We start from the raw sequence: 24,134 nt of genomic DNA, 5'->3' as shown, positions 1-24,134 counted from the left end.
TATTTTGTCAGTTGCTATTGGGGGCCCCCTAGTGGCTGCAAGCCCTAAGCAAGTGCTTAGTCTGCCTATGCCTTGGGCCACCTCTGGGTGGCACAAATATTCATATATATTCATAAATATTCTTTTTTTTTTTCTTGGCTTATACTGTCCAGTAGAAATGCTTATATCAGTGACACTTAAGAAATAGAAGAAATAGAAAATACTTTATTTATCTCCAAGGAGAAATTCAGGAGTCTCAGCAGCAATTCAAGAAAACAAAAGAAAGAAAGTGTATAGAAAGTGCAAAAAGGTCTATAAGAAAATAGATGACATCACATCCACCACTCTCCAGCCCAGCCAGTCTCCCATCCACAGGGTCCAGGACTGAGCCTAAAGTGGAATATGCTGGTGTACGACCTCAAAAAGCAACCTTTAAGAGTGGCATCTTCCAGCTTAGATCTATATAGACCTAACAAGAATGTATGTCCAACCTAACCTCTTAAAGTACAAAACAATAAGTATGCTACATTAAAATGATGATGATAAACCTGCTGGCAGCCCTCTGCAGCACAGACCAAAAGGTTTGTTCTTGTTAAATTCAAGGCAAATGGTCACAGTTCAGGATACTGTGGTGGCCCAATGTGGTGACACATTAAAATTCAATGAGGCCCCTACAGCACACCTCTTGAACATGACCATGAAGGATAAGAAATAGACTAGATCATCAATATTACCACATACTAAATCAAATCTGAATAGTCTTTTAATTCTGTCAAAGTGAGTTTGATCATGATGGTCTCTAAAGTCTCCTTTAACTGCGGGGGCTATTTACATTTAGAAACAGGTCTGTCACTTTTTTTCTGTGGCCGGACACAAACTCTGCTCCACCAACAGCCGCAGATGTGCAACACGTAGCTCGTCATGATGCAGAGCGGCTCAGCTCAGCTGTGTTAATCAGCTTCTTCCTCATCATAACACAGCGAGCAGCAGAGTGTGTTTCAGGAACTGAAGCCTGACTCACTGACTGACAGCGGACCGAGGTGTCCAAACGCGTCGTGTCCGGCTGGAGTTGTTTTCGACTTTCTTTCTGTAAATCACGGTAAAAAAAACCGAGGAGCTGATTTTAATACCTCAGGTTTCCAGAGGACATCGACACAACCAGGAGGACTTTCTGAAGATGGACGCCGACAGTCCCCTTGTCAGCCGACTGGAGAGAACTTTCTGGACAGTTTGGGTGAGCATCAGAATAAAACACGTAAAAATAAATAAATAAATAAATAAATAAATAAATGTGATAGACTACCTGTTATAAGTGAATGTATGAGAACACAGGATGTAGATTTGGGGTTATCAGTCTCTGTGTCCTCTTTGTACCCTGACCTCCCACTGTCAACTTTAACTTAGCAAGGACAATTGATCAATGACATTTTCTAAGGTTTAAAACTAGTACAAAAAACTCAACTCAACTTTATTCATAGAGCACTTTAAAACAACCACAGCAGAAACAAAGTGCAGGCATTAATAAATGAATCAATAAAACAAATTAATCAATAAAACAGTGGTGCAGGTACTTAAGTAATGGTTAAATTGTTTTTTTAAACAATTTAAGAACATCAAAAAAAATACTACAAATAAAAAAAATATATTAAAAAAAGCCAAGGAATAATAATTTGAAAAAAAAAGAAAAAAAAAAGATCTGCTCTAAACTGGCCTTTGGGAGCCTGACTTATTCATTTGGGCTTGATGTTTGGTGGTAGTAAAACAGTCTTTTGTAACCGTCCATTTTTTTTTCTTTCCAACTCTACAAAAAAAAAAAAAAAAAAAAAAAAAACTTGCAGAATCTTCTATGCACACACAGTTTCACTGCTCTGGATCATTATTGTCACTTCATGGGGGAAATAAAAGATAAAGTCACTCTTGATCTGTCAAGAATAGGCTTTATGTGTGTATCCCAAACAACCTCCAGTGCATTAAATGAAGCAGATAAGGAAGTGTTAAAAACTGCATTGTGAGAAGCCTAGGCTTGAGGCTAGCTCAGGAAGTACTGGAAACCATACACACCATTAAAAAAAGCAGTCAGTGAAAATAAATGTGTGAAAGCCTGACTCACAAGAGGACGTGACTCTGATGAGCTCATTTCTTTAACAGGGACAGCAACAAATGAGGATTGGTATCAAAAATACGCTTAAAACTTGTTAAAACAACACGTTAGGTGTTTGTTTAAACATGTGGTTCACATTTCTATTGGTGTCATAATATTTGACATTTCTACTATTTTAAGAATGAGTCCTATTTAACTGTCAAATGGTGAAACCACAAAAGAATGACAAGTGTTAAAAAATGTACCTTCCAAGAAGCAGTGGTGTATAAAGTCTTTGAAAGCTATACTTGAGTAAAAGTAACAACACCTCACTTGAAATCTACTCCTGTAAAAGTCACCCACTGAAAAATCACTGGAGTAACAGTCTTAAAGTAGCTCAAATTAAAAAGTATCAAAGTTAGTATAAAAATAAAAAATAAAAAAAAAACAGCCAGAGATAGTTGTTTCTCTCACAGGCTTTTATAAGATTCATTCTCCCTCCCTCAACTCCCTTCACCTCCTGCTCCCTGTATTTTAAAGGTTTGACGGTGAGTTTTGGAACACCAATATTTTATTGTTTTTCTGCAAACAGATAAAGGTTTATCCTGTAGGATAAACCCTTTTATCCTGCCAAAAAATGAAAACCTAACAGGTGGTGGTGTGGGGATGTCTCTTCTATCCCCAGTGGACGAGGTTGCTTCCATCACGCTGTAGACTCTGAGGAATATTCCCAGGCTGTGTGCAGCCTCACTGAGATGAGTCTCGGCTTGATATGAGAGCGCCAGTTATTCACCAAGAACACATGGTCCCACTTATCCAGACACATTTTATTTTGTATGACGGTGACAGTGTAAATGTAGTGGAGTAAAAGCAACATTTTTTTCTTTTTAGCGTAGCGAAGTAAAAGTGAAAGTTGCACTGAATTTAGAAATTCAACTAAAGTACAGATCCTCCCAATACCTGCTTAAGTACTGCACTAGCTGAAACATGAGCTTAGGGCTAAAACACAAACTTGAGAGTCTATCAATAAAATGAAGAGTGAGGTTACATTAGCTCTGCTTGGTAGATGACTGACAGGACATAACCAGGATTCACTAACGTCACACATTACAGACATGTCATATAGCCTCAGGTTGTGAGTAGTGTTACATATGGATGGCTACTTAACTACGGTACAAACTGACAAAGTTATCTTGTTGACACGTTAGCCTATGGATATGTTGTAGCACCAAGCTGCTAGTAGAGCTACATATAGGCTATTGACGTACAGTAAAAACTTACATTTGCTTGTTGTCACCTTCTAAAAAACAGCGCTAGGTAACTGTACCGATAAATACCGTACCTCACATTGTATCTGGTAAGAAGTTGACTTGAACAAAGAAAATTTGTTCCAAAACAAACACACGCCTGGTTAAAGATTACATCTTTAGGACAGTGTGTGTAAGACTCTGAGCCAGAAGGTGGCGAGGCAGTCACATTAATCCTCACAGCATCTTTAAAGCAAAGACACTTTATGCTCAAAGTTTCTTCAAAGAAAGAATGAAAGATCGACTGATATGGATCTGTTTAAAAGGATATGACATTCTACTGGAGCTAATATACAGTCATGTGAAGAAAATAGGACACCCCTTAATATATATAGTCATTTAATCAGAAATGTTCACATATGGATGTCATATCTTTTTTTTTTCTGTCAGGAAGAAAAAATGATGTAATTGCAAAATTTTAAAAAATGAACCTTGTTTTACACATAAGAATAGATATCAACAAAAATGCATATTCTAAAAGTACGGACACCCTACCCCTTAATAGCTGGTGTTACCCCCTTTAGCTGAAATAACCTCTGTGAGATGCTTCTTATAGCCATCCACCAGTCTCTGACATCATTCTGGTGAAAGTTTTCCCCATTCCTCAACGCAGTTGTGAGATGTTTGAAGGTTTTCTTGCATGTACAGCTTGTTTCAAGTCAATCTACAGCATTTCAACGATTTCCAGGACTCTCCATTTAGTCCTTGGTGGATTTACTGGTATGTTTTGGGTCATTGTCATGTCACAGGGTCCAGTTCCGCTTCAGTTTTAATTTTTTGATAGATGGTCTCACATGTTCCTCAAGCACCCTCTGGTACACAACAGAATTCTTGGTGGATTCAATGATGGTGGGCCGGCCAGGTCCTGCTGCAGCAAAGCATCCCTTAACCATGACACTCCCACCTCCATGCTTCACAGGTGGTAGGAGGTTCTTTTCCTGGAATGCTGTGTTTGGTTTCTTCCAGACATGTCCTCTGCTCTGGTGTCCAAATAATTCAATCTTAGTCTTATCTGTTCAAAGAACATTATTCCAGAAGTCCTGGTCCTTGACAGTGTTCTCTCTTGCAAACTTCAGTCTGGCTTTAATGTTTCTTTTAGAGAGCAAAGGTTTCCTCTTTGCACACCTCCCATGAAAGTCAAATTTGTGCAGTCTCTTTCTGGTTGTAGAAGCATGCACTTTCACATCAACAGTAGCAAGAGCCTGCTGTAGGTCCTGTGATGATATTTAGGGTTTTTGGAGACTTTCTGTAGCATTTTGAGCTCTGCTCTTGGTGTGAACTTGCTTGGACGGCCAGACCTCACCATGATGCTCACTCTCATTTTAGCAGTCCAGGGCACACCAAACTAAATGTCTAAGGTTGAAATGGGGCAAGCAACCTTCAAAATGCTGAGTCATGATGTTCTTATCAAGTGCACCTGATGTGACACACCTATGTCTGATTTTAGCCATTTTAAATGGGAATCGATCTGGGGGTGTCCTCATTTATTTCTCACCAGACATTGCATCTCATTTAAATAACATCTTACAGAATTAAAAAAAAAATGATTTTCTTCAGTTTTAATTGTTAAGTTATGTTACTTATATCTCTCAGTATTGTGTTAAAATTGCTGTTAAATATACCAATGACTAAATATCTGTAAAATAACACAGGCTTTTAAAGGGTGTCCTAATTTTTTCAAATGGCTGTGTACATGTTGATAAAATAAAATGTGTTTCTAATTTTACCCTCTCTCTCTCCATCTCTTCCTCAGTACTATATCAGCGGAGCCGTTCACAGGTTACTGAGACCAGAGCAGGAAAACAGTGTTAGCAACAACCCCAGCTCTCTGCAGGACTCTGCAGTCGACAGCGAGCTTGCAAAGTGTCATCATGAGGATGAAGCCAGAGGTGGGGAAGTACAAGAGGAACCAACTCTCTCAACAGCCTCTCCCCTTAGCTCAGCACGCACAGCTGTGGCTTGGGATCTTTCCACCTCAGAGATAGATCTTGCACCTGATGAAAACAAAATACAGGACACAGCTGATTTAAAAGACTTTCAAACAGACGTGGGCACAAGAGAAGAAGAAGAGTGTGTCCCAACAGGGGACGGTGAATCACAGCGTCTTATCCCTGAATATAACAAAGCAGAAAAAGGTGGTGGAGTGTATCAGGAAGTGTACACTCACAGACAAGCTGAGACACTGGAGGATGACAAGGATGATGAATCCATGATCACCAGGTCTCAAACTGCAGACATTGCCAGTTCTATAGAGGAGACAGAGAGAGTAGAGACACCAGATTTCCAGTCCGTGGAGGACACCCCAGTGAAGGTCCAGGATCAGGAGGAAAATGCTCTTAATTTTGAGACAGACAGCGTTGAGATTGAACTGAGTACCACCACAGATCTGTGTCCAAAAGAGGAAGTCAGTGTGCATAAAGAGGAGGCAGTTTGGCAGAGGAACATGGTAGAAGCAGAAATCACTAAAAAAGTATCACCGTTGGCCTCTAGGACTGAAAATAAGTCTGATGAGGATACTCTGAGGGATGACATGGAAGATTTTGTAGATGGAGAATTACAGGTGACCTCAAACACAAGTGTCCCTGTGTCTAAAGATGAACCAATAGCAGCTGAGCCGGAGTTTGCAATGGCTCCTAGAAACAGCAACGATGAATCTGACTCTGTGGATGAAAGGATGAACAGCCCAGTAGAAGAGGAAGGGCAGGAAGTTGTGATTGAGGATGAAAGAGTGAACAAAGCTGAAGTGCCAGAGCACAAAGGTGAGATTCACACAGTCACAGGGGACAGCAAAGAGGAAGTCAACTCTTCTGCACAAGTGTGGTGCATCAGTGACGCCTTGCTTCATGCTGAGACTGAGCTGCACGTAGAGGAAAGGCTTAAGGATGTGGTCGATGTTCAAATCATGATAACAGAGATAGGTGATGAAACACTGAGTTCTGGTGCAGCAACCAATGAAAAAGCTCCTGTGAAATCATCCAGTGTTCCTGCAGATGAACATAAGAGCCAGGTGTCAGAAGACAGCAATGGGAAAACTGGACAGGAAGTGAGCTGGGGGTTAACAGGCCAGTCTGTAGTGGCACAAGATCCTAAACCTCCAACATGTGGAGGACCTGAGGACATCCATGAACCCGAGCCAGATGAAAATCCAGCACAAAGCCTCCTGGAAGTTGGAGATCCTGAGAATGTCTTGAGTCCTGCATTACCAGGAGAAGTGGAAAACCAAGAGCCGGACAGTCTTCATAAGAGTGACAGCAGCACTGACGCTTTAGAAATGAGGGAGCGTACTGAACAGGGCCAAGAAAGCAAAGAAGAAAGAGAAAGTTATCTTGATTTGACTGCAAGTGAAGTGCAAGAAACACAGAAACTGCATGTTGACACATTGGTTCAAGAAGCAGGGTTTATACCTGAGGAGGAGAACAGAGAGTTATTGGTTTCCTCATTGAGGACAGGGATTGATGACTCAGACAAAGAGTCTGAGGCAGATTTCTGCCTAACAGGTGAGAAAGATCTGCAAGACAGGGAGGAAGATGTTTTAATTGAGATGAGCAAAGAAGAATGTGATCCAAATGACGCTGACGCTCCAGGGAGGTTCATGGAGACAGAAGATTTGGACGCAGAGGAAACTGTAAGACTCCCTGAAGCTGGTGAGCAGACAGTAAAGCCAGGCCGTCAGGAGTCAGTTGATGCAGTAAGATCAGGGCAAAGCATTAGCAAGACACGGAGTCTAATACAGGATATTACTGCCACAGAGTTTCTGGAACAGTCTGTTGCAACAGAGCCAGAACAGCAATACACAGTAACAGATTTGGAAAAAGCAACGAATGGGGTCGAGCAGAGTGCAGCTGAAGTTGAAGTGGGGCCTGAGCTTGGGTCAGCAGAGTGCCCTGAAACAGCGCTTTCAAATGAGAAAGACACCAAGACGCATGAGGGGTTGAATTCAGAGGAGTCTGGATCAGTGAGTGACACAGAGACGTCTCTATCCACTGCAGAATCTGGATTCTCTGACCAGGCCATAAGTGATAGGGGCACGCCAAACGGTGAATCTCAGGGGTCAGTCCAGGACATGTTTGGGAATGTGTCAGAACCAAACTCTCCAAGCTTTCCTAAACTGTCCCCCCAACAGTGTGACTCTGATTGTCAGGATACTTTGATGAGGGGAACAGATGAGGCAGGGCAATCGTCTCTTAAAGACAAAGAACCTGTGACAGGACTTTGCTTTGATTCAGCTGAAGCTGAAAATCTAAATCAGGAATCTGAGGAGACAAAAGACGACACAGATGAAGACCGTGGATCACAGGAAGAGGTTAACACAGAAGAAAAAGGTCTGTTAGAGAAAACAAGCCTAAAAACCTCTGATGACATAGACGTGATGACGCTGATAGAAGTGAGCACTTCATTCAGAGTCCAGAAAGACCAAATGGACACAGAGGCTCTTGTAACTTTTTCAGACTCTCAAGATGAAAGTGAACATACTGAATCAGCTTGTGCAGGTAGTTCCTCCGATGTTTGGTCAGAAGAGGGGATTTCATCAACTGAACCTAGTTCACACGACGACACTTCAGTGGAATCTGAAAAGGGCTCACTGGAGCTGCCATCGCTAGACAAACTAAAGTGTTTGGGAGACATCCAGACATCTGACGAGGAGGACGAGCTAACAACAAAGTCTGAACATCAGAATCAGGTATAACTTCCACTTTGACACCATTAACAATAGATTTAGGTCGTAAATTAAATCAGAGCATTTCACTAGCTATAGAGGACGTTTGAACTGACGGTTTTTGTCCTTTGTAGGCTGATGTTTCTGCTCTAGACTTCACAGCACAAAGGTCAAGAATTGCTGTTAAAAATCCTCAAGTCAGGCCACCAAAGGACCCCCGCTCCCTGATCCTCATGTCCTCTTTGGATCCAACTCCTGATCCACATCTGCCAGGCAAATTACCTTTAGGAGGCATGGGCATTGGGATAAAACTACCTGGTAGGTCTCTCAGCACAAGCAGCTTTCCCCAGTGTTTTCATAAATCTCTAAGAAATGTCAAACTCTTGTTTTTAGGGCTCGGTGCTGGTTTTCCTGTGCTAAAAAAGACACAACAAAAAGATGAAGCCAGGCCAGAAAGCCTCCAAAAGGTGCCTCTAATGAGCCTAAGCGTTTATTCCTGACTCATGTTAAGGTAGATAAATCATTGAAGTATCATTATTTGAACAGGAGTCTGAGACAAGGTCGGAGGAGACGAGTGACTCCCCCAAACAAGATGAGGAGCAACACGAGCGTAAATGGATGCCACCAAGACATCCAGGGTAAAGCATCCAACTTTGACTCTATGGTGTTTTGAATGTGACACGCCTGCTTTTAGAAATATGTTTATTCTTTGATTTATGTCTCAACAGATTTGGAAACCCACTGATGTCTGAGCTGAAGACCAGACTGAATAAAACAACCAAAGACTGAGAAGAAAGCATTGTACTGCCTGTTGTTAATATTTGAAAGTACTGTCACTCACTTTATTTGTAGTATATGTGTGAAATGTCGTCCAGTTACAAAGTTCTCTTCATTTTAATAGCTTTCTGTATGTTTGACATTTGTAATAAAGCTTAAATGTAAAAACCGTGTTTTTTCTCAACAGAAAGTGTTTAAACATTTTGAAAGCATTTATAAATTTATATCATAGTGAAAGGACACAATACACAGGATACAATAACAGAAAAAAGCTGGTTTCATGTGCTGACAGAGTCCAAAACATAACGACTGACAAATGGTTTGAAAAAGTTATTCCAGCATAATGTTACAACAGATCAGGGCTCTACAACCTGCAACTCTCCAGCCTCCTTCTAGTGGCTCCCTCTGGCCTTGACAAAAACGAATTAGATAAAATAAGTCAATACAATTCATTTCTTCCCTACATTATTTATTTAGTTTTTGCTTATCTTGTTGCACAGTTATCTTGGTGTAAAAGATGATACTTTTTTTATCATCCGAGTTTTAGAAATTTTCAGCTAAATTATGTGAATGATATAGGTGAGAAATTAATACAACGAAAGACTTTATATTGAAAGACATTTTCAGAACAAGCACTTAGCATTTGCTGACAAGTCCCAAACTGAAGAGAAACTAAATAGATTGATTTTGGAAGTGCTTCAGAAAATTGAGGACAAAGTCACATCTTAGAGCCCTGACAAAAAGAGGTGTCGGTTAAACACAGAGGTGACAGAGGCTGAGCTGCCAGCCAGTGTCAGTTCTACAGTATCAGCCCTCTAAACACAGGAGGTGAGCTGTTGTTAAGGGTTATTATGGCCTTTGGTATGAAAGATCTCCTCTGTTCATCCCTGTGACATTGGGGCTTGATCAGCCTGTGGGGAAGGGGTTGAGCTGTTTGTTCACAAAGTGGTGCAGAGGGTGATCAGGTTTATTCATGACGGATAACATTCAGAGTCGTCCTTCCTATCACCACCAAGGTTATAATAGTTAACTAAAACGAAACTAAAAACAAAAACTAAAATTTAAAATACATTGCAGTTAACTCAAACTAATAAAAACTAGAAAAGAAAACAAAAACGATAACTAAACTAAAACTGTATCTTGGGTTCACAAAACAAACTGAAACTAACCAAAATCATAGACAAAATTCCCTTAGTTATAGTTTTTGACAATATTAACAGCCTTTAGGATTTGAATTAATCTGACACATTTTCCCAACCAATATTTGACAGTTTTAGGCAGTTGTCAGTGCCGCACAGCACCATCGTAGTGGTGTATAGGGACGAGCTTGTTTACTGCACTGACTGGCTGTGCGCTGTGCTGCGACGAAACGTAGTGGAGCAATGAATTAGAGCATCTGTAATAGTTTAATTGTTACAGAGTCCAAGATTTTATCTATTGAAGCTCATATTATTTTTTTTATAATTTATGTTAATATGATTTTTCTGAAATTTATGTCAACATTATTTTATATAATTGATGCTTATATTTTTTATACTAAGTTTATTTTATTTTCTTGTGTTTAAGGCAGCAGCCAACAGTTCAGTATCAGCATTGACTGAGCAGTGAGCACTATGTTGGACTTGAAAAATAAACAGTGTGACAAATATTTACTCTGACCTTTTTGAATCCTGCACCTGGTTAATAAGGTATGAAAAAACTAAATCTAAACTGAAACTAAAGTAAAACTAAACTAAAACTAAACTGAAACTAAACTAAAACTAAACTAAAAATAAATTAAAACTAAACTAAAACTAAATTAAAACTAAGCCTTGTTGCAAAAATCAAAACTAAATAAAAACTAGAACTCCTGCTCTAAAACTAATCAAAACTAAACTGTAATGGAAAAAAAATGTCAAAACTCACTAAAACTAAACTATAATGACAAATCCAAAACTATTATAACCTTGATCACCACTACAAAAGAGTCCAGTTACAGCCTATCACAGAGCAGGCTTTCTTAATGAGCTTGTCCAGTCTCTCATAATATCACTAGCTCTGCTGCTGCTTCCCCAGCAGCCACAACAGACTGGTAGAAGATCTTCAACATTTTGCTTCACACATTGAAGGATCTCAGCTTCCTCAGACAGTAGAGTCTGCACTTCCCCTTCTTGTATCATCATATATACTTATTTCTATGACTCTGTGGTAGCTTCTGCACTTTTCTATGCAGTGGTTTGCTAGGGAGCAGGGAGCACAGAGAGGGACAGAAAGAGACGGCGCAGAAGGTCAGGAGGGTCAGCTTTGTCCTGGTCTGCTTGTTAGGCTCCCTGGAGGTAGTGGGTGAGAGGAGGATGCCAGCAAAGCTTGCATCCAGAATGGACAACCCCTCTCACCCACTGCATGAGACTGTGGGGGACTTAAGCTGCTCCTTTAGCAGGAGACTCAGACTCCCACCCTGCAAGACGAAGCGCTACTGCAGTTCATTCCTCCCAGCTGCATTTTTGCACATTGACTGTGAGCTGCTGTGACAAAAAAAAAAAAAAAATCACCCATGGGGAATAAATAAAAAATATTCTATTCTATTCTATTCTATTATATTATATTCAATATTCTATTCTATATAGTTTAGGTCAGGCCGTCGTCTATATGTCTGTATCATAGGTCTGTATGTTGGCACCCAGGCAGGGGCGTAGCTACAATTAAGCAAACACAGGCAGTTGCCTGGGGCCCCAAGATTCCTAGGGGCCCCCGAAGCATCTCTTAAAAACTGATTTATGAAGTTCTCTTGAAAGCATTTCTTTTTTCTGAATCTTTCTTCACATGCTTCAAAATACATCAAAAGGCTTAATCTGTAATGATGGTTTTGGGTACTTCCCCTCCCTTATTCAATGGGCTATTCCATGTTACAACACATCTGAAAATTTGATTCAGGAAGAAAGTGGTAAAAAACACTTTTTCCCATTTTTTTTCTTATTTTCAACCAAGTGGGAAATAAAAACAAAGTTGCTCTGAGATCTGAGATAAACATATAAGACTTTTAGGATTTTAAGGACTTTATCTAGCCCTGGAAACAGGATCATTTTCTCAAAATCAAACTTTTTGAGTTGGTGATAAACATTATTGTACAAAATCTCTTTTTTGTATACATAACTCACTGGACAGGGGGTCAAACAAAAATACATTAACTTTAAAATAATAGTACCAAAAAGTATAGGAACTGTAAATATCACCTCTTTCAGTAGATTTTTTTCCAGTTTTATGTTGTGCTTGATATGAACATGTTTTTTCTTTAATTATTTTTCTTCAATATTTACCTATTGTAATGTTTCTCACTGCATACTTTTTGTTACTGTTACTCTGTAAATTCCCCACTGTGGGACAAATAAGCTGTCAATTGACCATAAAAGATTTCAAATCCAGGACAAAGTGGACTAAATGATGGATTCACTTTTTTCAAAATCAAACTAAAGAACGGAACTTGAGGAAATGCATTTAGTTGCGTTAAGTTACCATGTACAAGATTAGCACTGTCTCATGCCTTGATTCTTGGAAAGAGACAGTGGACCCAGGGAAGGCCAGTCTAGCTCTGAGGGAGATGAGTTACAAGGACATGGCGGCCCCATTGACTGGGTTTGCCTTGGGCCCCCAAACGACTAACGCCCCTGGTAGTACTGTCTTCTTCCCTCAGAAGTCAGTCACCGTCTCTCTGGTCTTGTCCGCGTTCAAAATCTCCATTCCACAAAGAAATCCGCCTCATTTTGGTATAACTATTGATAATTGTTAATATCCGTGTTGTTAAAGTGAAATAAACAAGTAGAAACCAGAGGCGGCGGTGTTGTACTACCACATGAGCATCAACTAACGCAAAAGTACACGAAGAAGAAACCTTGTACTGTGATTGGTCTGCTTCATCCAATGCGTTTGCGTTACACTGAAGTTTGAACCAAAGCGGTAGTGATGGCATGACTTTCATCAATATTTTTCAGATATTTGATAAAACTTAGTGTATGAAAGCTCAGACCCGGGGGACCACTGAACAGTGAAAAGTGTTTTGAATTCCTCACAGACACGAGTCTTTTACCGGAAGTCCGACTGGTAAGTCTGTTTGTGACCCACAAATAGTTGCTACGTTAACACAAACTACCCAACTTTTGAGACGATCTCTGTATTAAACCAAGACTAACGTTTCTTTAACTCGAAACGTTCCGAGTAGTTAATGTATCTGGCTCATTTTAAGCAAAGGGCTGTACTGAATACGACTGAACTGCGAGTGGATACAGTTCCAATAATGCCTTACTTATCTTACTACAGTGATCATGGTTGTCACCCCAAACATGACGAAAGTGGATAAACCAGGTCATAGCCGTTTATTTACATTAGTTATCATCTGTCTAGTAAAAACGTTTTTCCCCTTGTGGCTGGTATGTAACCTACTAATAAATCTTTTGTAGCTTAGCTTAGTTTATGTTAGTGCAGGGGTCTGCAACCTGTGGCTCTGGAGCCTCATGCGGCTCTTTGACTCCTTTGCAGTGGCTCCTTGTAGCTTTAGAAATATTATTAAAATGAAGGGCTTCGATATTTTAATGATAACAGCACAGACACTTTGTAAAATCATAATATAAAATTTGGACTAAAAATGCATCACCTCTTGAAACAAAGCTTTAATTTTTTGTGATTTTTATTTCTTTATTTATTTTATTAATTTTATTTTTTTTTATTTTTTATTTTTTTTTTGGGGGGGGGGGGGGGTTCAATTTTTTGACATTTTTGCAAATTAAGAAGAATAATTCCACATTTTTTTAAAAGATTTTTCAAATTTCTGAATTTTTTTAATATAAATTCCTCTTTTTTTGCAATTTTAGAAAGTTTTTACAATTTTGGAAACTAAGCAAAATTTTGAAATTGCGTTATTATGTTTTTTTTTTTTTTTTTTTTTTTCAAATTTATGACATTTAATCAATTTCTTTGAAATTTTACACGTTTTTTTAATTCATTTTTTTTATTTTGCAAATTTTTGATCTTTTTTTCAATTTCCAAATTTTCAAAATTTATAAAATCTATGACACTACAAATTTCTTTTTTCTTTCTTAAATTTGCAAATTTATTAAAAAATAAATTAAATTAATTAAATAAATAAATAATAATCAAAAAAACAACTAAGAAATCACATGTACAAATTAACAAACACAAAACTTCAGATTTAGATAATTAGTCACCTGATTATACACTTTTCTTGTCTTAATGTGAAGATAAAGTAGATTTTGCGGCTCCCAAATGACTTTCATCCATGTGAGCTGAGGCAAAAAAGGCTCTTTTGAATGTAAAGGTTGCAGACCCCTGTGTTAGTGTGTGCCTCAGCAGTCATGAACATTTTTTTTCTTTTTAAACCAGTGGTCGTAATTCAGCAGCTTTTCTAACAAGTGGTTATTGCTGGTATTGATTGTTGTTTTCTTAGTTTGCAGGCAAAGAGCGCCTGAGAAGACACAGAAAAATACATGTGCCAAGAGATCTGATGGTTTTGCCATGCCATTCAAATCAAGAGACTCTTTTAGCAAAAATGTGAAAAAGTCCTCCAGCATGGCCAACGAGACAATAACTCAAAACTCGTATATTCAGGAAACTCGGGAAGCTGATGAAGGCTGGGAGAGTATCCCATGTGAAGACTCTGCCTTAGCTGAGACATTAAAGCTCCAAATCCAAGTAGGAGATGGGGTGGGATATTCCTCTTCACAGCCATGGGGAGAAAACCAGCCTCCCTCTGACACCTGCACCTTTTCAACCCCAGCACCGACAACCAAAGGTGGAGTCAAAGCAAAGTCACGACTCTCTGGCCTCCCATCTGCTCTAACGCCAATTTTAAAATACCTAAACATTGGTAATAAACGTCCGTCTCCAGGCTCCAGAAAACAAGGAAATACAATGGGTCAACCCAACTTGGATTCCTTCAGTAGTCATGGCGGCCCGTCACTGAGTATGAATGCTTCTGTGAGCTTGCTGGAAGATGAATGCCTGCCAGAAGTCACTCTCTTTGATGTAACCTGTGATTCCACAATGCAGGTGACCAGGAATGATTCAGTTATTCCTGACAGCATGCCTGCCACAGCTGCTACAGCCCGGCCTGTATGCCCCTCAGTTACCACTACGCAGCCCTCCAAGCTCAATGCCTCCAGTAGGAGTAATACGTCACAGATGCCCAATATAACAATTGATGACCCCCCTGAGAGCACTTCTGCTCCTCTGCGTTTGCTGGACGACGGATTCTTCCCTGAAATCACTCTCCTGGAAGTCACTCAGGATTCACCAGGAATGGAAAAGTTGTCTGTGAACGTTGCACAAGATATTTCACCAGGGGATGCTCCACACGCCAGTGTGGCTTCCTTAGAGCTGAGTGGACAGCCTGCAGCAGACCCCAGCACAGTGGATAACATCCAGACCAGCGATCTCTCAACTACTTTGGAGGATAAAGCCACGCACGTCAGCTCCTGTAGTGAAAAGTCTAACTGTGTAGGGCCAAATGTGACAAAAGCGCCTTTGGAACTGACTCGGGATATTTCTATGAGCAGCCTATCATGTAACAGTCAGTCTTCCTTGGAACCGAGTGGACTAAACATAGAGGATATTTCCAAGGACACCCTCGTTACCCATCCAGTTAATGTGACACATGACATGAGCTCTTCCAGTGACACGTCTGCTCAGAGCGCTAAGACACAGCTCTCTACCTCAGATATGCAGTGTGACGTTCGTTCAGAGGCAGTCACTTCTGATGCTCTCACTGAACCAGTGGTCATCTTGAAAACTGAAGAATCACCAACAAGTAATAGTCCTAAGTGTTCCAGTCTGAGCCCCAAAACAGCTGAGTCCATGAACGACTCAGTCACTGCTAACCAGCCGACCAAGCTGAGTTCTCCGAGCAACTTAAGCAGTACACCACAAATACCTATGAATGTGACCCTGGATCTTGCCCCATCCAGTATAAACTCTCCTAAAGCAGAGAGTGGAGCCAAAGATCTCACTTTTTCACTCTCAGGGAGCACAACTAAAAGCTCCCTTGAGATGAATTCCTCAGCTGCAAAAGCAGGTGCTTTGTGTGAAGTACAGAACGCCACTTTTGATAGAAACTCACTTCAGAAATCCAGTGGTAATTCAACATTAGGGGAAGCTGCAGCTGCAACCTTTAGCCTCCAAAGCACAACCGGACTTCCTCATCAGCAGAACGGCACCATAACTTTGTCAGAGACAAGCTCAGGTGACTCTCACCACGACGCTGTGGATCAGACCTCTTCTTCTAAGGTTTGTGCTGCAACCAGTAGACCTCAGCACCCCACTCTTGATGTTCATCCTTCTGAAGTGACTAGCCATGATGGGTTGGCATCTAACCCAGACCACGATGCTGAGAAGGCTGACAACCCTGAGGGCACACTGGACGTTAATCCAGCTGCAGAAAAAGCTTCTGAAACCAGTCAAAGTACGACAAAGAGCTCCTCAGGTTTGCCTGTAGACAGAGAAATGGAAGCTCTTTCTGACACTTCTGTGATTCAACACAGAGATTTGGAGAGCTGTAAAGTAAGTTCGTTCAACTTGGATGACACGCTGGATTTAGCAGTAGGCTCTTTGATAACTTCAACACCGATGCCGAGCTGTAAAACGTTCAGCGAAAGAGACAGAGGCAGAATCTTTGGAGCAACAGAAACTCCTCATGGAGATGCCCCTTGTAAACCTGGGGGTCAGGTAACTTCAGAGATCCCCTCAAACATCATCGGTGACAGGAAAACATTCCTGACCAAACCCATGGCTAAATCCCTCCTGCCCTCATCGAAGCCCGCATCCCTCCTCCTTAAATTCAAACCAGCCTTAACACATCCAGGCCGGTTGGAGCCCTCAGCGTCAGGCCTCCCCATGACAAGACAGAGAGCCCAGGCTGAAGCTCTGAGAAGCAGTGTTGCTTGTGATGAGCCCAAAGTGGTAGGGTTTCTGCGATACTTGTGTTTTTATGCAACTTCTTTTATATGTCCTCTGATTATTTCAACCAAACATGAAATTATAACAACATGTTGTGATATTCTCTGTTCTTTTCTGTTAAAGGCTTCAGGAACATCAAGCTCCTACAACTTGCGGACCACAACGACAGGTGGAGCAGCTTGATTTATGCTTTCACAATGAGAAAAGTACATTTTAATGATATATGTTTAAAAAAATTGATGGTTATTTGGAGCATCAGCACATTTTATGATTTAAATATGTCCTTCCAAAAAACGAACAAAGTTTTTAAATTGTTTTTGTCAGTAATAAGCAGTCTTACTTTTAGCTCTGGACTTGTATTATAGTTAAGCTTATTTTAGTCAGACAACTTTATTCATCCCCAAAAGCCAGTTTGTTTTGCAGTTTACCCTGCTTGTTGAAACAATCTGAACAGTTATAGAAGAAAAACAAAGAAATGCAAAACATTCTCAGTAGCATACAGACAGCTACAGTCACATTCATATTTTATCTATACACCACTTTAATACAGTGGCAGGAAGTGCTTTCCCTTGTCACACACAAAAACACACGTATACATTCAACAGTGACTAAAATAGCAACAAATGTTCATTTTTAATATTATTTATGTATTTTTTTTTTTTTTTTTTATTAAAAAATGAAATGATAAAAAATAGCAACAAATGTTGGCTGTTACATGTTTTGATAATACATGTATGAATCATATTTATAAGAGCAGATCCTGAAATCATAGTGCCCTCTGAAAGTATAATGTGTGATGTCTCTACATTGTCCTCTCCCTGTGCTGACATCAGAATCTAAGCAGCCTAACACTGGCCTGAGGAAACCACAGTCCTGTGGCTTATCTAACATCCAGAGAGCTACAGTGGGTCTGAGGCCACTGTCAGCAAGAAGCAAGGTACCAGCTCCCTCCACCTGCACTGGCAAACTGCAGGCACCAACAGGTAATGTGATCAGACTCTGGTTTGGTGGTTTGGCTTTTGATTATAATGATAAGCTACAACTGTTCATGTTTAACAGCTTAAAGTGATACTCCGGGATGGAACAAGTTGGGTCCCATCACAAGGTTTAGGGCAGAAATTACCCCTACAGCAGTGTTTTTGTGCAGCAGAAGCCCAGAGCGCTCGCACCAAACACCCCCTCCCTGCTCCTCTGCCGGTTTCCTCTGCACTCAGATGGGGCCATTTTTTACTTGACCAAAAACACAAATAAACGGACTCCCACTGAAAAAATCTGATATTCTGATACAGCTAAATAAGGCTCTAGTTCTCATCGTGTCTCTTCGTCCTGGCAGACTACCTGCGTTTGTTTATATCTGGCACGCCTCGCGTGGACTGATACACTTAGCAGCGAGCGCCTCGTAGCCAGCTGTGGCTCTGCAGCGGAGGTAGCGCCGTTTTACGACACGATGAGAACTAGAGCCTTATTTGGCTTTTTTTTTTGTGTGTGAAAGTAACGCGCTGAAAATTCTCTAAACAAAGCGTGAATGCAGACCGATATCTGAGTTTTTAGGTGGGAGTCCGAGAGATAGACCGATATGGATTTTTTGGGGCCGATACCGATACTGATTATTAGTAGGCAAAGAGGACGATAACCGATATTTGGAGCCGATATTCATTTGAAAATTTGAAAATATTGGCGTTAAAAATTTTGAACTATACAAACTCTAACACTCAACTTCATTCAAATGCCTTCAACATATGTTTGTTAAACAGCTCCCACGCTTAGCAGCATGTTTTATAAAGTTGAATAAAAACTTAAAAAATAAATAGCTAAAGTTTTCTACAGTAAATAAAGTTTTCAAAAATTTTGATGTAACTGTAATAAAACTGGAAATAATTAAGTTTGTGCTGCCTTTTACTGGCATGTAATGCAGTTGAATTAATTTTCTGTTTGGTTTTACATGACTGATTTGAAATGACCATCTAGGGCTTCCATAGTGTAGACAGGGAAAAATTCTGTGCAGAGAAGCATCAGAGCCAAAACAAGTTTTGAATGGGTTTCATATCAGCCGTCAGATTAAAAAAAAGGCCAATGCCGATATGCCCTCAAAATGCCAGATATCGGCCCCAATAATCGGTCTATCCCTAGTAATAACTCTCCTAAAATGTAATTTAAAAAATGTAATAACTGGTCGATAATGTAACAAAAGTGCTGTGCCTGAAATGTAACAAAAATTGTATTAAAACCCAAAATGTAACAACTTGTTACATTTTGGGCAAAAAGCTCATACATATTTGTTTTATAATATCTTTTAAATTACATTTGGGGCTCAGCACTTTGGTACATTATCAACCATTTATTACATGTTGGTTTTCGTAACAGTTTTTTGTCACAGTATGGGTGGTTGTTACATTCCTGGCTCTAACAGTCTCGCTGTAAATGTCTGTGATACTCCGGGATGGAACAAGTTGGGTCCTATCACAAGGTTTAGGGCAGAAATTACCCCTACAGCAGTGTTTTTGTGCAGCAGAAGCCCAGAGCGCTCACACCAAACACCCCCTCCCTGCTCCTCTGCCAGTTTCCTCTGCACTCAGACGGGGCCATATTTAACTTGACCAAAAACACAAATAAACGGACTCCCACTGAAAAAATCTGGTATTGGTCTGCATTCACGCTTTATTAAGAGAATTTTCAGCTCGTTACTTTCACACAAAAACACCGCTAAATAAGGCTCTAGTTCTCATCGTGTCTCTTCGTCCTGGCAGATTACCTGCATTTGTTTATATCTTGCACGCCACACGCGGACTGATACACTTAGCAGCGAGCGCCTCGTAGCCAGCTGTGGCTCTGCAGCGGAGGTAGCGCCGTTTTACGACACGATGAGAACTAGAGCCTTATTTGGCTTTTTTTTTTTTGTGTGTGAAAGTAACGTGCTGAAAATTCTCTAAACAAAGCGTGAATGCGACCCATATCAGATTTTTCCCGTGGGAGTCCGTTTCTTTGTGTTTTTGGTCAAGTAAAATATGGCCCCGTCTGAGTGCAGAGGAAACCTGCAGAGGAGCAGGGAGGGGGTGTTTGTTGCGAGCACTCTGGGCTTCTGCTGCACAAAAACACTGCTGTAGGGGTAATTTCTGCCCTAAACCTTGTGATAGGACCCAACTTGTTCCATCCTGGAGTATCTCTTTAAAGCAAGATGGTGTTCTCAAGCTGTGATTATAAAAATATGAACAATCAAAGAACAGCTGGCAAACAGAGCCACAATAAGAGTAAAGCTGATTGTCTTGAATGTTAAATCTGATACAATGTGAAGCAAATGTTTTGGTAATAACATTTTTCAAAATGTATATCCTTGTAGATGCAGTTAATATTTTATTGTTATTTTAATATTTATTCTGACACTCCCTCCTCATGCCAAATACCATTATGGGATTCAGACTGTTGAAGAGAGAAGTGATATAGGCTGTGCTTTATTTAAGGGTCATGATTGATAGTCCACAGACTAATAATAATCATCAACAACAATGGGCAGACCTTGAATTATGAGCATAATGACCTAGATTTTGGGTTTCATAACTGCACATGCCTTGAAATATCAGAAAAACAAGTCTTTGCTTTTTGAATACATGAATGCAAGTTTCTCCTGAGGGAAATGCTTGGTTGACCATTTTAATGTTATTTTAATGAAATGCTTTGTTTTCTTTCCTGACCCTAAAATGATCAGCCAACCCTCTGACAAAGATTTCACAAGCAAAGAAGCACCCCTTGACTAGAGCTGAAAATGTGCAAGTGGCCCCAAAGAAGAGGAAAGTTGGTAAATGTTGAGAATTTGAAACCAAGACAGGTTTTGATTTTTTATCAAATGTTCAGTGTTATTTATTGATCATCTCATCCTCCAGATGCTCTGTTACCATCCAGTAATGCTGAAGCATCAACACTCTCCTGTGATGCTGCTAATAGAGCCAAAAACCTGAAACAGCTCACCACCTGTCAGAAAGCTTTACCAGCTCAAAAAGAAGGTCAGTGGAGATGATTGATGATGACATTTTCTTTCATCTCCTAGATTTGAATTTTCTATGGAAACTTGCCTACTTTGATATTTTGCTCTTTTTCACATGCTTTTAGATTTAGCAGCACAAACTGGTATTTCTGGGAGCTCAACGTCATGTGATGCAGTCAGCAGAGGCAGAGCCCTGAAACAGCCTGCAGCCAGTCACAGAGCTCTGACAGCTAAACCTCAAGCTCATGGTAAGCTGGAAACTCACAGGGCTGAATTAAAACCTCTCATACCAAGTGCGACTTGTGTGTTTTAAGATTTATTTTTACTTTTTAATCCATCCCTACCTGACTGTGTCTCTAACCCTAACCCTTTTTTCTTGGTTCTGGCTTAAGGTTTGCTCTTGAGAAGGAATGAAATTTTATTTCCTGATCAAGGATTTTCTTTCACATAAAAACCACACATTGCCTCAGTTTTTTACTTTAATTTCTTTTTCTTCTTTCCCTATGAGCCTATTGGTCTTGTTCTATTTCAGCTGATCAGTAGTGACTTACATAACCACAAATCAAAATGTTTATGATGTACACCTGGATTCAAACGCAAACAACTGCTGAGGGTTTAATGTTTTCTTATAAAGTCATAGCAGAGAAATTTGTGGTTGTCTTTACAGAAGTAACACAAGCCTTTTTCAAACTCACTGCTCTGTCGCCATAAGGTTATGTCCTGGGTCATACACCTTTAGAACAAAGCAGTAGACTGACTCCTGTTTAAAACTATCATTTTTTTATTACAGGTTGTGCCAACTGTGTTTTACTTGAGCAGCAACTCAAAATGAATTCAGAAGAAATAAAGAGACTGAAAAAAGGTATGGATACTCTTGTTTTACTTAAAGAGGTTTATGGTAAATGACTCAGAAAACAACAAGCTGCGACATTATGTGGAGAAATGGTCGTGCTTTTTAAAGCACCCGGGGTGACTCTGCAGTGACCCTTCATTTTATTTTTTAAAAGTAGTTTTTACTGGTGACCATGTAGAGCTCGCTTCAGGTTTGTACAGTGGTCGTGGATGTCAGAAGATTTGGAAAAGCCACTATACAAATGCAAATGCCATAACACAATGGAAGTAAAAAGAGGTTAGTTATCCCAAAAGACACAGAAAAGTTGTGAAAGTAAATAAAGGATAGATTCCTTTTTTAACTTCAGCTATGAGGGTTGTTGTCTTGTGATATCCTTCATAGCACTTATATTTCTACACTTAGCTGTAATGTGTCATCTTATATTCAGCCTTATGAATCAGTCATGTTGTGATGTTAGCATTAGAGCTATATTTGTCATAGCTTTGGGTAAAAAAACACAATCATTCACTTACTTTCACAATTTTTTAGGGATGCACAATATTGGATTTTTGCCGATATCCGATATGCCGATATATCGAAACCCCTTTTGGCCGATACCGATACCTATAATCACAAGTTTGTTTGTTTTTTTCACTGTAAAGAAAGCTAAGTCTATCCTGTACTGGAATTTATATGTTACTCTTATTGTGACGGTCTTATTTGTTTAAGAAACACATAAAACAAGACAAAAAACATTTGATTTTACCATGAATAAGAAATGTATTATTTTTTCAAACTAAAGACATTCAGTATTGAAGTACAGAAAATTAATGTCTTTAGATCACATGAACTTTAAATGTACAATGCATTTTTAAACATAACCAAGTTGCATTTGATTATTTTAGAGCTACTGTAACAACCTGGTGACAGACACAGAGCTCTGCAGTGCAAATACATGAAGTGCTACATTTTATTTAAGGAGCTTATTTTTTCAGATGGAAAAAATAATAATCCTAACTGAATAGCACCTTATCGGCTGTGCATATCGGCAGAAATTTTCATATCTGCCGATACAGATAAACGTGTTTTTAAGCTTTTATCAGCCGATACCGATATTATGCCGATAATATCGTGCATCCCTACAATTTTTCTGTGTCCATAAGGATGACTTACCTTTTAACCTCTATTGTGCTGTGGCTTTTGCATCAGTGTTTGCAAATCGACTGACACCTACCAGCCACCGTAGGTTTGGCCTTAATTCCAGTTACAACTGGCAGACTGCTCTGTATTTTTTCAAGTAGTGTTGCAGCTCCAGATGTATTTTTCTCTTTAACAAGCTGTTTTTGTATTATGCCAGGTGATAAAAGAAATTCTCATTCAAGGAGTTAGCGCTGCTACTTTTAGTTTTTTTCCCCTTGGTTTTAAAATACCAAAAATATACACATTCATATTTCTTTGGCCTGGTCTTTTAAATGTGTCAAAATTCCAAAAATTATTTCATGTCATGTCCAGGATGTGTTTTTGTCATCATTCAATCTTTCTCTTTTCTTTCCCAGAATTGGAGAAATTCCGCAAAGAAGACAAATGCTGATGGAGATAAATATTTTTGTTTGATTTCAGCTTCATACTGATTCATGTTTAATAAATTTACTTTTAAGAACAAATCTGACAGTATTTAACACTAAGATTATTTTGCAGTTATGTGCGTAATGATGCATTTTTGGGTGTAATTATAATATTCTATGTGTTCATTGTTATGTAAACTGTGTCATGTATTACTGACATGAGGAAAACCAGAAGACAGGGGATACAGCATTGACGCAAAGACACAAACAGGGCTGCTTAGTTTGTGATGAAATATACACAAGTAAAGATAATAAAAAGCTGAAGGTGCTGCAGGTTTTCACTTGTTTTGTTTCTCAGCATTTGTATCAAAGATATTGTATCTTAAAAATATTTAATATTATTGACAAAATACTTAAGGGTTTTTTTCTTTCTGAGGTGCCTGATCTAGTATTTACGTGTGCATTTATCCCTTACTAATAAAGGATTTCTGATGACTCCTATGCTTCTGAATTTCAGTGTACTGACTTTATTTTCTGATAAAATATTTGCACATACCTACATACTATTGTTAAGACTTACTCGACAAAGAAAGCTTTTGTCCGGGGTTTGTGAATCAACAAGTGCACTGTCTTCAACTGGCAGCAAGCCTGGGGAAATATGTTAGAGATGGCCTTTGAGCTTTGTGAGTGTGTGATTTTGAATTGTAGACTGCAGTGTTTCTACAATGTGTGTGTTTGAGAGTGGGTGTTTGGTTGCTCAAATTATATCTTAAAGACTTAACACTGGATGTAAACTTGGACTGAATCCTGTTTCATATCATATCATATCATAACTTTCATGTTTCGTCTTGACTTATTTCTGTTTAGTGTCCCAAGTATTAGGAGAAACAAAATGAAAACTAAAAGTCATCCATTGTTCACATCCATGTTATGGTTATGCAGCTTGTGTGAGTATTCATCTTAAATAATATATATTTTTTAGATGATTCAACTGGTTTAACAGTGACTAAATGAGAA

The 24,134-nt window shown here is 39.4% G+C and overlaps 2 protein-coding genes across 2 annotated transcripts; both read left to right on the top strand.

Annotated features, from left to right (window-relative positions):
* The first annotated feature begins 902 nt into the window (after positions 1 to 902).
* Positions 903 to 8,981, top strand: LOC141784702 (uncharacterized). Its single transcript, XM_074662539.1, has 6 exons — positions 903 to 1,213; positions 5,120 to 8,047; positions 8,158 to 8,341; positions 8,417 to 8,490; positions 8,570 to 8,661; positions 8,752 to 8,981. Exons 1-6 carry the CDS (start codon positions 1,157 to 1,159, stop codon positions 8,810 to 8,812), a joined length of 3,396 nt encoding a protein of 1,131 aa, XP_074518640.1. The 5' UTR covers positions 903 to 1,156; the 3' UTR covers positions 8,813 to 8,981.
* A 3,686-nt stretch (positions 8,982 to 12,667) lies between these two features.
* Positions 12,668 to 23,582, top strand: LOC141784754 (uncharacterized). The gene is made up of 9 exons (XM_074662602.1): positions 12,668 to 12,877; positions 14,238 to 16,744; positions 16,865 to 16,910; positions 17,575 to 17,724; positions 20,445 to 20,534; positions 20,620 to 20,739; positions 20,846 to 20,968; positions 21,511 to 21,582; positions 23,109 to 23,582. The coding sequence occupies exons 2-9, from the start codon at positions 14,306 to 14,308 to the stop codon at positions 23,141 to 23,143; spliced, it is 3,075 nt and encodes a 1,024-aa protein (XP_074518703.1). The 5' UTR covers positions 12,668 to 12,877; positions 14,238 to 14,305; the 3' UTR covers positions 23,144 to 23,582.
* Positions 23,583 to 24,134: the final 552 nt, after the last annotated feature.

Source organism: Halichoeres trimaculatus, unplaced genomic scaffold (genome assembly GCF_033239565.1).
Source record: "Halichoeres trimaculatus isolate MK-OKI-2021-1 unplaced genomic scaffold, fHalTri1.1 fHalTri1_scaffold_23, whole genome shotgun sequence".
Lineage (NCBI taxonomy): Eukaryota > Metazoa > Chordata > Actinopteri > Labriformes > Labridae > Halichoeres > Halichoeres trimaculatus.
The sequence above is the reverse complement of the archived record's forward strand: the minus strand, read 5'-3'. Positions and strand labels throughout refer to the sequence as shown.